This window comes from Nannobrachium achirus (genome assembly GCF_963921795.1).
Source record: "Nannobrachium achirus genome assembly, chromosome: 2".
NCBI classification, from domain to species: Eukaryota; Metazoa; Chordata; class Actinopteri; order Myctophiformes; family Myctophidae; genus Nannobrachium; species Nannobrachium achirus.
Genome location: NC_137811.1, coordinates 50,856,062 through 50,871,148, shown reverse-complemented (window position 1 = coordinate 50,871,148; position 15,087 = coordinate 50,856,062). Strand labels below are relative to the sequence as shown.

The following is a 15,087-nucleotide window of genomic DNA, read 5'->3' as shown; positions in this document are numbered from 1 at the left end:
ATGGATGCCATCGTGCTATGTTGGATACAGCATACAATCAAGCGGCACAGCAGGTGCTCTGCATCTTTGATTAGGCAGTTCCAGAAATAACATACCTCAGTGACCAATCAGAATCAAGCCGGATGTGAAATAAACATGAGTAATGTGTCTTATATAAGCCTGTGCAGTGTGCATGAAACCATTTAGTGTGCTAATCCATTGTGTTGTATATTGAATATAGTGCATGCATTAGGTATTAGTATAGGTAGCCTATATTCAGTTTGATGTTTTTACACTAGCTGCAGTGCAGGTTAAAGAAAGGCCTTCAGGCCCCCAGGAAGATTAGCGACCGCGGCAGTAGAAGCTAATGGGGATCCGAATAAAGAATAAAGGCAGCACATGTGTCGGTAACCACACACATGGCCATGATAACAACAATGAGGTTCTGCACTATGGGTGCAGGTTGATGCATGAAGCTGTACCAAACAATGCCATACAGATCCATTCGGACAACAAACGAGTGGCAGTGAAAGACAAACAAAGCAGACAGACAAAGGAAATGCATTAGCTGGAGTAGAAATGAGGAGCACAGACAATTAAGCTGGCAAACTGGTCATCATTGGAGAGTGCATGAAGCAGATATACAGATTAATGTGAATGTGTCTTTTCTATAATACCAGTAAGTCACCCTAAAGGGCGCACAGGACGGAATTCATTTATTTGCAAGTGTGATTCGAGTTACGGTTTGGTTGTTTAAGTTGAATAAAATATGGAAAAAATATAGCTATAGCCTTAATATTGATGACATCAGGGATCTCCATATATGGGCAGGTCAGCTATAGACATTGAGGCATTTTGTAGATTAATTCTGTCTTGGCCATATATGATGCGTCCATATTTGGGCATTGCCAAATATGGGTCAACAATGTGATGTCACAACAGGTAAACTATAGACATTGAAGTGTTAAGCTCCTTGTTCAGTGAGTCAACAATGTGATGATGTCACAACAGGTCAGCTAAAGACATTGAGGCGTCAAAGTTCTCCCGGGTTTTATGGTAAATTCTCCCTACAGTCGCAATAAAATGCTGGATAGCAATTACATAACAAACTAGAACTGCACTCTGTCGAGGTGCCAACTTGCGCCTCACCTAAAGGCAGGCCACACATTGCTTATTTGTGAACAAGCAGAGCGCGCCACGAGGTGTGCGCTGCTGGCCTCATTGGATGTTAATGAAGACATTACCAAGAACACTCTTACAGTATATACCAAACTATGCTGACGTCACCAGTGGCATCACCAGGAATGCTGGTCCCTCATTGGTTAATGATGAGACACTGACACTGACTTGCGTGCTCTGCTTTCACAAGTAATAATAGTCTGTGTTTAAAGGCTATTCTTTATGCTATGACCCTGTTGAGCTTTGGGAGGAGCAGCAGGCCCTGGAGTCAGCCAGACCAAACCAATATGCCCTGAATCAGTAGGCCTGACAACTAAAGCCTGTTTTCTCTGCCACGTGTCTCCTCATGCTTGTTGGATGAGTGTAAAAGTGAGTTATTGTATGATATTATATCAGCTTGCTAATGCCATTCATGTTTAGTCCAATGTATGGCTATTTTCAGATGTATTCTTTGTGTTGAACGTTATTCTAATTGTTCACGGGTGGTTAAAGGAGTAGTTCACTTCCAAAATGACTTTTTTTCTATTGATTACTCATGCAATGGAGACCTGAGTTCAATAATATATTTTTTGTATTTTTCGCATTCCTAAGACAAAAAAATTGATTATAGTAAATTTACCCCCATTGATTCCGGATGGGGACCAAAATGCATTTGGGTCCCCATCCAGAATCAATGGAGGAAGATTTATTGTAATGAAATTATTGTCTTAGGAATGCGAATAAAGCTAAAAAATATTATTGAACTCAAGTCTCCATTGCATGAGTACTCAATAGAAAAAAAGGCATTTTGGGGGTAAACTACTCCTTTAAGATGAGTGACTCTCTTATGCCATAAATCTTCTTACTATCCATCTGTTTGGTCACCAATATTCACCAACTGGTAGTGATGAACAAAACATTTTCTGGTGAGAGACAGAGAGAGAGAGAGTGTGAGAGAATGCTTGCCTCTCTGAATACATCCTCAGTACATTTCCTCTCCATTGGTTCTATGCACCGACAATTTTTCCCCCTCTCCTGTATCTCTGGGAATTAGGAGATGTAGATGCGGTGGAAATCGCTGGCTCCGAAGGCGCAGTTGCACATGGGGCACTTTCTCTGCCGAGTGTCGTAACGTGTCTTCAGACACTCGTAGCAAAACACATGGAAACACTTGGTGAGAACCGTGTCCTTGTCTCGCGTGTTGCAGCACGGACATTGCAGCTTAGCCTTGTACTGGTTGATCTCTTCCTGCAGGATCTCATCAGCGTCTTGGTAAAACTCCACCTTCTTCTGTTTCTCCAGCTTCCTTCTCAGCCTGGACAAAACCTCCTGTGCTCGCTTGAGGTTTCCACTCTCCCTTTCTCGGGCAGAGCGTTTCTCAGCTACAGAAACGTGGATCTCCTTGAGCTTGGTCTGGGTGTGTTCCAGTTGCACCTTTAGTTCCTCCACCAGCTGGGCAGCTTCCACCGCCTTTCTCTTGCTGGATTCCACTGCTTGAGTCCGGACCCCCAGCTCGTTTTCCAGAGCAGCCAGTGAGTTCTGGAGGATGACCTTTTTCTCCTCTAGCTTCTGTACAACCAGCTGCTGTGTGTCCATCTGGGTCTTGAAGGTTAAGACCTGCTTGCCTAGCTCCTCCTTCTGCTCTCTCAGCTGCTTGTAGAACTGGTTGGACTTATTAAGCTCGCTCATCAGCTGGAAGTTGGTGTTGTCTTTTTCCTTGAGCTGCAACATTAGACGCTTGTTCTGCTCGTGCATGTATTCAAATGCCTGGCCTGTCACATCCAGCTCGCTCATCAAGGCCTCCTGCTCCTTCTTGGTGGCAGTCAGTTTCTTTTGGAGGTGGACGATAGTCTCTTCTGCCACCCTGATCTTCCCCGGGGTGTCTTCATTGGCTAGCTTCTTGCTCTCCTTCCTCTCTCGCTCCTCCGCCTCTCGCACACTCATCCTCAGTTCATCCAGCTCATCTTTGGACTTACGTTCGGCTGCCATCAGGTGGACTTTGTCCCTCTTGCCTTTGGGGCCAGACTCGTACATGTCCAACAATAGCTTAATTTCCTTCTGGGATTCCTGGGCTTTCTTGAGTTCAGCTCTCATCATCTTCAACGTGTTGGAGTCCTTCCACTTCAGCTCCTCGCTGCGCTGCCTCTCTCTCTCACACTCACGCTCGTGCTCCCTCTTGGCATCCCGCTCTCTCTCATGGGCATGCTGCCTCTCCAGCTCCTTCCTCCTTTTCTCCTCATGTTCCAGCTCCTTGTTCACTTTCTTCTCATTAGTGCTATCACTGGTCATCTCCCCCAGGATAAGGACGGCGGCTGTGTCTCCACTCAGGCACCGCAGTTTGTTAATCTCCAACTGTGTCTCCAGCAGCTTCCTCTTGTAGTGATGCACATCACCCGTTAGGTGCAGGTTGTAGTTTTGAAGACTGCTGATGAGGTGTCTCTCCTCTCTGCTGGTGGGCCCTGCTTGTTCGTTAGCAGCTAGGTGCAGTTCAAACTCCATGTGCAGCATCACATACTCTTTGCACACCTGGGCCAGCATGTCCTCCAGCTGGACGACCTTAGTCCTTAGCTTCTTTTGAAAGGATAGCTCGTCACTCTTCATACGTTTGATCTGTTGGAGGTGGGAATTCTTGGCTGAGAGCAGCAGGGCCTGGGCCTTGTCCAGCTGTGTCTTCACCCCCACAGACTCGCTGAACAGCAGGGAGAACTGGAACTGGAGACACTTGAACTCTGTGGTCTCCTTCACCACCTCCTCAGGAATGTTTCGCAGGTCCATCTCCAGTTTCTCCCTCTCCCTCACAGCCTCTTGGAGCTCTAGGTGTAGCTTCTCTATCTCCGCCATGCGGCTGTTAGCCAACTTCTGGTTGTGCTCCAACTCAAAATTCAGACTCTGAAACGTCTGAATAGTGAGAGTGATCTTCTGGCCACCAGGTAGGCCTCCTGAGCTGCCAATACTGTTGGATGCAGTGTTCACCTGATCTAGGGCCTCAGTCAGATGTTGTTTGAGCTTTTGCTCCCTTTCGCTCAGCTTCTCTATGTCCCACTGTAGGTGCCCTACTGTCGCCTCCATCTCAGACACCCTGGTTTCTGAGCTGGTAACCTTATCCACCAGCTTGTTGTACTCCATAGACATTTTGTGGTGTCGCCCCTGCAGGAAGAAGGCGAGGTCCTGCAGCCGGCCATTTTCCTCCATCAGTGTGCGGTTCAGACAGACGATGTCAGATTGGCTGTCATCCTCACACACTGCAGCCTGAACATGGTGGCAGAGCTCATAAATGCAGCTGTGCAGCCTGTCGAAGGCACACACCAGGCAGGCGATGGCCTCTTTGCTGAACTGCATGAGGTCCTGCAGCTGCAGACTGAGCTCCTCCTCACTGCTGTGGTCCAGTGTGGCCAGGTAGGCCCTGACATTCTCACTTAGGGGAGGAAGTACCAAAGCATCGGTTGCGTGTTCCCACACCAGCTCTGTGGGTGCAGGCGTCTCCACCATGCCGCCAGGAGGACCAGGGGGCTGACACCCCTGAGGTTCCGGCTTGAGGCGCTGGCTCAGTACATGAACGCTCTCTTCCAACTGGGACCAGTAGCGGTTGACAATCAGCAGTATGGTGTCATCAGTGGTTTGTCTTTTCTCCAGCTTCTCAATCTTCCCTCGCAGCTCGTCCTCCATCACCTGACGCTGCCCCAAGTGCTCACACAGCTTCTTGTTCTTGAACGCAATCACCTTCATGTCCATTTCCTCTTTCCCTTTGCGAAAGGGTTCAATGAGGGTGGTTGTTGTCTTTTCCTTTTTGCCCTTCTTCTTCTCAGGTGGGCCAAAGGTACTGTCTCCTCCTGTGGGTCGCTTCCTCCTTCCAGCACCTGACATGTTTACTTCTTCACCAGTAGCAGCAAAGACCCTAAGTGCAGCATCTAGTTGCTACGGAGAAATTACTGTGACCTGGATTGTCTTTTATACTGAATAACTTTGACTGAGAACAGGCTTTATCCCAAAGCGCTTTTATATAAAATAAAATATAATAATATAATAATGATTAAACAGACTTAATGCCAGACTGCTTTTATGCAATAAATAATTATTAAATAAATCTACGTCTGATCTATTTGTCTCTTCATTGGAGTTAACTCGCTGTCAATCTATCGTTCATCACCATCATCTATTCTAAACACAACTCAGAGACTGCTGGCTGATATCACTATTAGCAAAGAGGTATATTGTCAATAGAGTGATTCACCTCTGTTACATAATTATGGTTAACCCATATTGCCAATCACAGTACTCGGAGGCCAGTCTGATGTCATGGACCTCCATATTTGGTCACGATTGACATGGAACTCCATATTTGGGCAGTTGCAAAATCAGGACATAGCTCACATCATAGTGATGACACAAGCGTTCTGGTAGCTTGTGCACTCATAGCCAAATATGGCCTACTTGTGTGCGCCAGCAGAGCACGCAAGTAGTGTGATGAGCTGTATGTGGGTATGTGACGACACTTGTTGGTTGGTGTGCGACGTCACAGACAACGCTGCTCCCTCATTGGCTAAAGGCCCTGCCTTTGTACTGTCAGCCACATACCCACTCACACAGGGGCGTCACAAGGGGGGGAAGTGGAACTGAGTTACTATAGGGCCCAAGGTGGAGGGGCCTTTATTATTTATACTTTAGCTAAATTTGTAACTAAAATTTTGCTTCTGGGGGGTCCCTGGAACTAAATATTTTGAGATGGGGGTCCGCGGCCAAATACATATCATTTTGGGGGTCCTTCACATGAAAAGGTTTGAGCACCACTGACATAGAAACAAAAAAACGTCATATTCAAAGACACAAATGTTCACAATTTTTCAAAAATATCAGATCTACAAGCTCGTAGCGCGGCACTCGGTGCGCTTGTAGATTATTTTTCAATAGTTATATTTTTCAATAGTTAAAGCATAAAATAATGCATAATAATGCGTTCCCAGTCTAAATGGGTTAAACCCCCTCCCCCTATGAAGAACATTAATGGGGGTCCCACAGTGAGTCCTTGTACCCAGGGCCCAGAATTTGGTGCGACGCCCCTCCACCCACATACCCACATACAGAAAGCACTCATCACCCTACTTGCACACTCTGCTGAAGAGATTCAGAGTGAGTGGTCCTATAAGAGGAAACCTGTAAACACAGATATTTGTGGATCATGACAACCAAATACTGAGGAATGGACAGATCCCCTCTATCAGCAAATCACCATCTATATCTATAACCAGACAGAAAGAAGAGACACAGATGAACCTAGATTGTACACTAATCAGAGGTTTACCAAGACTTTAACTCAATCAGGAGATGCATGTGCTGATTTACTCAGGAAGGAAAACAAACATCTCTAAACAGTGTCACAAGAGTTTCTGTCGTTTAAGTACTCTAAACAGATGCCAGTGTGTCTGTCCACACTGGAGAAGAACCTTCTACTGGACTGTGCCCAAATGAAATAAAATATGCACACCTCTAGATGTCCTTGTTGGTTATGACTTTTTTTTTTGTGATAATTTGCTCAGTCAGTGTACTGAACAGTAGCAACCACCTTTTAAGTTTTGCAAGTGATGCAAAACAACATGAATACTAGAAATGTTATATGTTATATATTTCCAACTGGGAATCTCATAATGATGACTTTATGAATGATTACAATCTTGTCTAAATATGGAGGGACGGTGGTGGAATCTGTGGAGATCTGTCACACTTCTGAAAATGTGAGGAATATTTATTCACAAATATGCAAACAAAATATTCTGTGATCACAAGTTCAGCCATATTTGTCCACCAGACAAAAAGCTGTTCGGATTTGAGCAATATTCAGCGATTGACTTTCTTGGCCTGCTGGCAGTGTCCACAATAGATTTGGCACTGATCGGTCTATGGTTTGCGAGATTAGATGTGGACAGACACAAACACAGAGAGAGGCAAAAATATAATCTTCCCCTTGCCTTTAGGCTTCGGCCGGAGCTTATACAGTATCTCTGCTACGTGGCCTATACGCCTGCTACAGTAAGCCTATACCCAGGGCTGTGCTGAGGAAGCTGTGGGAGGAAATTACATTTCATTTACATACAGTGCAACCTTTAGCATTTGCTCTATAGCGGCCCCTCAATATGTGATGTTGCGTAATGATATTGATGAAGCATTCTCATTTTGGTCTTACGCAATAACACTATATAAAGGTGGTGGCATTGACTATTTTTTTAGGCCCCATCACACTGGGCCCTTCACCACCCGGTCAGCCTTTTAATCAAAAACCTTTTCCTGGTATACAAAACAGCTCAATCAGGTATTTAAGTGAAAGGCCATGTCATACATTGATACATTAAAGGGAAAGCCAAGGGTGAGCGAGAAAATTGCTGCCAGAAGAATGAGACTAGCAGGACACTGCCAAAGACACCAGGAGCTTCCTGCCAGCAAACTGGTGCTGTGGGAACCAGCGCATGGGCACCAGTCACGAGGATGTCCCACAATAACATACGTGGATGTACTCAAGAAAGACGTAGGAGCACAAAGCACCAACGAGCTGGCCAGATGTATGGAGAACCGGGATGACTGGAAGGTTCGTCTGAGGACGACTAGTATAGTATACTAGGACCACTGTTGTTCTTAATATATACGTAAACGACATGTCATCTGCTTGTGACTGCAATCTGTTTCTGTTCGCGGATGACTCTGCTCTCCTAGTCTCAGGCAGAGACATATCGCAGGTTGAAAAGGCCCTTAACTGTGAACTTAACAAGATCTGCACCTGGCTCACAACAGACTCTCAATTCACCTAGGCAAAACTGAATGTATCCTCTTTGGATCTAGTCAGAAACTTAGCCTAGTTGAGAACTTCACAATTAAAGTAGGTGACACTGTGATAGAAAGAAAAAACTACATCTGCTACCTGGGTTGCATCCTGGAGGCTAACCTATCCAGTGAAAAAATGACCACCAAGGTAATCAATAAAGTCAACCAACGAATTCGCTTCTTGCAAAGGGTTGCCCCGCTGATCAATATTAAATCCCGAAAGACACTAGGAGGTGCTCTTATTGGGCCCCTCATTGATTACGGAGTCCTTGTCTGGTATCGCGACGCCCCAGCTGCCTTAAAGTTAAAGCTCCAAACAGCCCAAAACAAACTAATTAGGGTTGTGCTTGGTCTCCCTCCTCTGACCCACCTTACCGATCATCACCACGAAAGCGTGGGATGGCTCAAAGTAGCTGACAGAGTACAGCATCTTGCAATGGGCCTGGTGTACAAGATACACTACACCTCCAAGATTCCCATGTACCTGACAAACTACTTCTTAAAGGTCAAGGATGTTCACGATCACAACACCAGAGGCAGCTCCACTAATCATCATCAACGTAGATTTAACACTAAACAAGGCTCTAACTCGTTCTCCTGCTACACCATCAACATGTGGAACGCCCTTCCTCAAGCCCTAAAGGAGAGCAAATCCCTAGCCTCCTTCAAAATTGGTATGAAAAGTCACCTTCAGACAGCTGCTACCCGTGACTTGTAAATAGATTAAGCCCCCATGCTCCCCCCCTCCCCCTTTTTTTTCTTTTTTCTGCCTTTGTATTTGATGTTATGCTTTTGAAACTGATATTATCCTAGATAAAGTACTATGTTCTATCCGTCTGTCTTTCAATGTTATATGAGATACTTAAAGTGTGGTTCCTGTGGAAATAAGCCTCGGCTTTCTAGGATCTCCTTTTAGTTGACCTTGTACCAGTGATTTGTACTGTCATGAAACTGTACTTTTTTCTATTGCAAACTTCTAATAAATTCTTCAATCAATCAATCAAACGACCTAGAGAGAGAGAAAGGCCATGTTGTTGAAAAAAGTAAATCCTCTTCAAAGACAGCGTTATCATTTTTACTTCCCTGTATACAGTCCAACACAGACAACAGAAACCAGTGTTAAGATGAGACAATTATTGCTAATTTAAACGTAATTAACACTATTTTGAGTGTACAGTACAGTTCAAGAGTTAAAGGCCAAAAGGTGAGGCAAACATGTACAGGTTTACAATCTAGGTTCTTCCTTGGCCTACATAGCGTGCATACAAAGTTTAGGGCTGATCTGTCCGGTGGTCCGGTGAGCTGGACACACACACACACACACACACACACACACACACACACACACACACACACACACACACACACACACACACACACACACACACACACACACACACACACACACACACACACACTCTGTGTTTGTCTGTGTGTCCGGAACTAATCTCACAAGCCATTCCAGCAAGTTTCCACACGTTCCTCTGCACTTAATGCCAGAGTCTTGGCAGACTGAGAAATGCTTCTGCCGGAGATGTCACTGATGAGCTTCCAACCCTGGCCATGCCTCTGGTTATGGTTAATATGCCTCTTCAACCTGCCCAAGCCGCAGGCACCACACCAAACAAGTGAAACCACACAGCTATATTGAGATAAACTTGTGACACGAGTGTGACATTTTAGTATTTCATGCCTCGAGCCTCATGAGAACATTTTCTTCAACTGTCCATATTAATATTATGAACGCACCAGTACAGCCTACTTTGTGAATCTCCTTACATCTCAATGAATCTGCTTATGTCTCAATGCTTTTTTGTGCCCTGCAATTACATACTTCTGCTTGACTCTGGCACACTTCTAGGATGTGCACTACAGAACTGTAACAGATATGCCTCGATGCCTCTTAAAGGGTCATGAAACCCAAAATCACTTTTCTATAAAAATATATTAAATCAGCGATAAAGAACAATGGCTTGTTTTGATCAACGCTCCCCTCCTCCTACACATTGTAACTTCAAAGGCTTGTGGATTCAGAGCTTTACTATTCGTGCTAAGGGCCACAAACATGGACAATAGCCAATTTACATGCTAACAACTTGTTATTAACAACTTGTGAGCTTGTAGATGGGCTATTTTCTGTGCATGTGAACGTTGTGAACGCGTGTGCACGAACTGTCACCAACTACCCCCTCCAACTGTATATATGTTCCCCATTTTCAACTGTTTTTATATTTTGAGACTTGCTTTGGAAATGTAAACGTATGTTTTCTCATGCCAATAAAGCTCCTTTTAATTGAATTGAATTGTCACACACACACACACACGAAGTTGCGGAATCTTTATAATTTTTACACCTGCAACTGCTGGTTTTAATTTTTGATATCAGAATTAGCATTTTCACTGCGGTCAGCTTTTTGTGGCATAGTTTCAGAATATAATGATATGCACGCTCAACTCCACCCCTCCCCCCTCAACAACGGATAATCACGCCTACATTTTAGATTACTTTTCATATCTGAATTATGATAAAATAAATAAAGAGGCAGGGTGTCCTGACACTTTAAGTTGGAAGGATAACTGTTGTACGATTTACTTGTTGTTACTTGTTATATCGACAGACATTTATCTGTTTGAACCAGTAAATGATATGTGTTGATTCACTCTCATCTGTGTAAACACATACTGATACACTTGACACCATGGCCATTAACTGATTTTTCAGACACCTACACACACAACGTTACATAATGCATCTGTTGTTTTTTTACTCATTCTGTTCTGTTCCATTATCTGAAAGCATGTCCATACTCTCTCTACGACCACCGAACCTTTCGTCGGAAACTTCCGGTTCAACTACAAAATTACGTCACTCACAACTTCTGAAAAGCATTACCCCGAATTAGAGTTCCGAAAGCTGCACGTCGAAAAGTCGGAACTCTCAGATGAAATGTTGGGTGGTTGGAGACAGTATGGACAGCCCTTTATGGTCACGTCATGTGTCCAGTACTATTCCATTTCCATGGGATCTAGGTGCCATTAGGTTTTCCCTACAGATTTTAATGGAAAAGATAGCATTTACTCTAAGGTTAGGCTTTTGAACCTATAGCCTGATCCCTATATAATTTCCTTTAAACTAGAATAATGCATTCCTCTGAGTATAGGTCTGTGTCAGCTATGCTAGGTTGCCTACCCAGGATCCACAAACTTTTGAAGTTATAGCGAAATGGAATTGAATATGGAAATCACTTGACTCCAGAGATAATGGGGCTGTTAAGTCTGACATCATTTTGTAGGCAGAGGAGAACTTTTGGGGCCAAAAGGCCCCAGCGCCTGTGAATCTTTTTACTATTTTTACTATTTAGTAATTTTTCTTCTCTTTGTTGTTGAAAGGAAAGTGGTAGAATTATACTTTAGTCGTTATTTTTGTCTCGGATCTGTTGCAATAGCGAGGGACAGATATTGATAATAAATCCGCTTGGAGGTCTGAATACAAAATGATGTCACGGCTTAAAAGCCCCATGGGTACCGATTAGGGTGAGTTTTGGTATTTTGTAAGGGTAGTGGTGAAAACTGTGTTTAGAAGAATACTTGGTAGGAAAATGTAGTCTGGGACAAATGGATGAGGCCTATTTGGGATTTGCGTCACAATTCAAGTAGCCTACAGTAGCCTGCCCTAAACCTCTCCAAACACAGGCTGATTTGGTTTAGAGGGGCGGATTCGGTCTGCAGCTGGGGGCTGCTCGATTCTGGCTGAAAACAGACGGTGGATCCTATTCACTGATCGGTTCACCTATCTGTGTACCCGCCCCATGGCCCGTCCCCGCTTCCGATAGCACACATCTTAGAGTCCTGAAAAAAAGAAATTGTTAGTTATACGCCCAACCATGAGGCAGGCTGCTATATGAGGGCCGGCTGATATGAAACAATGGGATGTGTGTGCGACTGTGCGTGTAGTTAGAATCAGATGCTTGCGTTCATGATTTTTGCCATTTTGTGCAAAATTATCTCCTCCCGCAAATTATGAAAGCCATTGGAATCTGATAAATCATCTTGATCACGTGACCATAGAGATGATTATAATGATTTTTGGACATCAAGAGGGAGACTCTTTGGACCATATCGGACATAACTACCCTCTAAAGACTACTCTGTGAGAATTGTAACACGCCTGCGCTGTAATGAGTTCCCCGGCCCTTACGCCCCCCCAATTGTCATTGTATAATTTACACTCTGCTTAATATATTTATTGTTGATAGACTGTTTTCTTATTATACTTGTTATACTCATACTGTAGCATCCAAGACTGTAGGCCTGTATGGGTATAGGCTTTTTAGACTCTCTTTATAAAGACAGATGACCAGGAACTTCTCTCTTTGGAAAGCCAGCAGAGCTATTCCATTTATTTATTTATTTCCACACATGCGGCCAACTTGCCGGCAGAACAACAATATCGTCGCCACCTCACCAGTCTTCAGCTAACAGTCATCACTAATCAATCATTGAGCCTACATACGTCCCCCCTTACAAAAAGAAATGTTCCGATTTCCATGTATTCAATAATGTGTTAGGGGCGCCCGGTGGCCTACTGGTCTAAGCGCATACCATATAGGCATTGATGCCTGGCGGCGTCGCTGGTTCGATTCCCGATCCGGACGACCTTTGCCGCATATCTCTCCCCATCTCTCCCCCCATTTCCTCAGTCTACTGTACTATCCAATAAAGGCATAAAAGCCCCAAAACAAATCTTTAAAAAATAATAATAATAATAATGTGTTAAACCCAGCATTCTTTCATTTCACTTTTTTAAATAGTTTTCTCTTCTCCCTCAACACAAATACATCCTCCAGCAAGGGAACACAATACAACAGATGACGGTCATGACCAAAGGAAATAAAATAAAGAAAATACAAATATGCATGAAACCAAACCATATGGAACCAAGCGGTACTGTAAAATCCCACAACCCAACTCTGATGTAACCTGAATACACATACATTCAAAATTTCACATGGCACAAGCGAGAACTTTCATAAAGGTGCAAACATGGCACATCCCTGAGAACAGATTAATCAAAAACTAAACAAAAACTACAGAAAAACAGAAAATACAGTGGCATGTATTCATCACATCAGGCCATCCATCACATAATCCCCAAAACGTACAGGGGCTCACACAGGCCTCCCAACTCGAGAGAGCCTATAGGCGGGGCAGGCGTGTGCACAGGGGAAACGAGGGCACCGCCCCCCACTCTGGAATCACTCTGAGTCCACTCTTCAGCTCATTAATCAATCCCTGAGTCTACAATACTGTATATTCACTGTTGATAGACTGTACCATGGATAATTTGATAAAAGATGTATATTCATTCAGGCATTTATTCACTGGTGATATATCAGTCAGTCCCAATGCAGATAACTAGTATTATATATTTTATCTTGACCAGCAGTGATTGATAACAACCTCCCGATGACTGCCTGGAGCTCTGCAGCGACATACTGTATACATAATACATAATACATTTTACAACTCTCCCTGTAGTACAGTAGGCATCCATTTGCTCCTGGAGTGCATCATTACCTAGGGGTATTCAACAGACCATAATTATGTTTTACCAAACAGGATGTGGTTGTCATGGAAAGCACTCTGAACAGGTTTAGGAACAACCCTTAATACTCACTACTACTCACAGTAACGTTTTATATTCCAAACTAATTGCCAGATGAGGGAGAGTTCCCCCCCCCCCCCCCCCCACAGCCACCGCATGAATACACACACTCCTAATAGGATTAAAAGAAGAGGAAAACAAAGCCATGCACAATTAGCAATTGTACAGTATGTGTGCTTCATTCTCATAACCACTTAAAACCCAGCATCTGTATTGTGGGTAGAGATGCAGATCGGTAGATCGGATATCGGCTCGATATCAGCCACACAAAAAAACGTAGATCGGATCGCAGCTAAAATGACAGATCATAAATTTGTGCTTTTATTTTATTTTTATTTGATTGCACTTATTATTTATAAATCATATTTATAAGTATATCAAATATGTGCTATATCGGATCGGTAACTGTATCGGATCGGTATTGGTATGGAATCAATTTCGATGCTGCCATATCGGATCAAAAGTGAAAAATCAAGATTGCAGCGTCACTAATTGTGGGGAAAGCTTTCGCTGAAAATATCATATAGACAAGCTCACAATGCGACGCAACGTGTCGCATTTGTGTCGCATTGTGAGGACAGCAAAGGAAATAGATCCCTGAGAGACTCCTCTTAACCATATGGAGTTTAAATGGTTAAAAAATAAGTTCTGTCAAGTTGAACCATCCTGTTTTAATCAGTGAGGGAAAAGCAGTGTGTGCTCTTATGTTTTTCACTCACCAGCTGGATTTTCAGCTCAAAGTGAAATGTGTGCTCTTACTTTCTCGAAGAGAGGGCATAACAATCAGAGACTTTTACTTTGAACTTGAAGAGAGTTTTTCACTATAGAGATGGGAAAAAAAGAGCCGTTCAAAAGACTCATTTTGGTTACCAGTTACTTTGTAGATTTTGATTATTATAATTACAAATCACTTCAACCCTATATACTATACATTTCGGCCATTTGAAAATAGCCGATCTACAAGCTCACAATGCGTCGCGTTGTGACGTATTGTGAGCTTGTAGATCTGCTATTTTCAACAGATTTTTCTACATTTTATTCATTGGAAAACTTGTGAAATGGGACATTATGAGCATAATGAGTACTTTCTACTATTGGTACTTTAAGTACATTTTGATACCAATACTTTTGTACTTTTACCCAAGTACATTTTAATTCCGAACTTCTACGTGTGGCAGAGTATTTCCTTCCACATTACAGTATTGATACTTTTACTTAAGTAAAGCATTCCCCCCCCCCCCCCCCCCCCCCCTCAGAAAAAAAAGGAACGTCTCCCTATACTGCGAACCGGATCCCCAAAGACTCGATTCATTCGTGAACGTCCCGCCTCTATTTTTCACTCACCAGCTGGATTTTCAGCTCAAATGGAAATTTGAGCTGAACAGCTGAAAGCTCGGACGTTTACCACTGAGATGGAGGCACTGGAATTAGGTGTAAACAACCAGGTGTCACCTTTGATACCCACATCACCCACA

The 15,087-nt window shown here is 43.5% G+C and overlaps 1 protein-coding gene across 1 annotated transcript; it reads right to left on the bottom strand.

The window, feature by feature from the left end:
- Positions 1-2,187: 2,187 nt before the first annotated feature.
- LOC308298817 (E3 ubiquitin-protein ligase BRE1B-like) lies at positions 2,188-5,001 on the bottom strand (the record flags this gene model as incomplete). Its single annotated transcript, XM_080742498.1, has 1 exon — positions 2,188-5,001. The coding sequence occupies one exon, from the start codon at positions 4,999-5,001 to the stop codon at positions 2,188-2,190; it is 2,814 nt and encodes a 937-aa protein (XP_080598624.1).
- Positions 5,002-15,087: the final 10,086 nt, after the last annotated feature.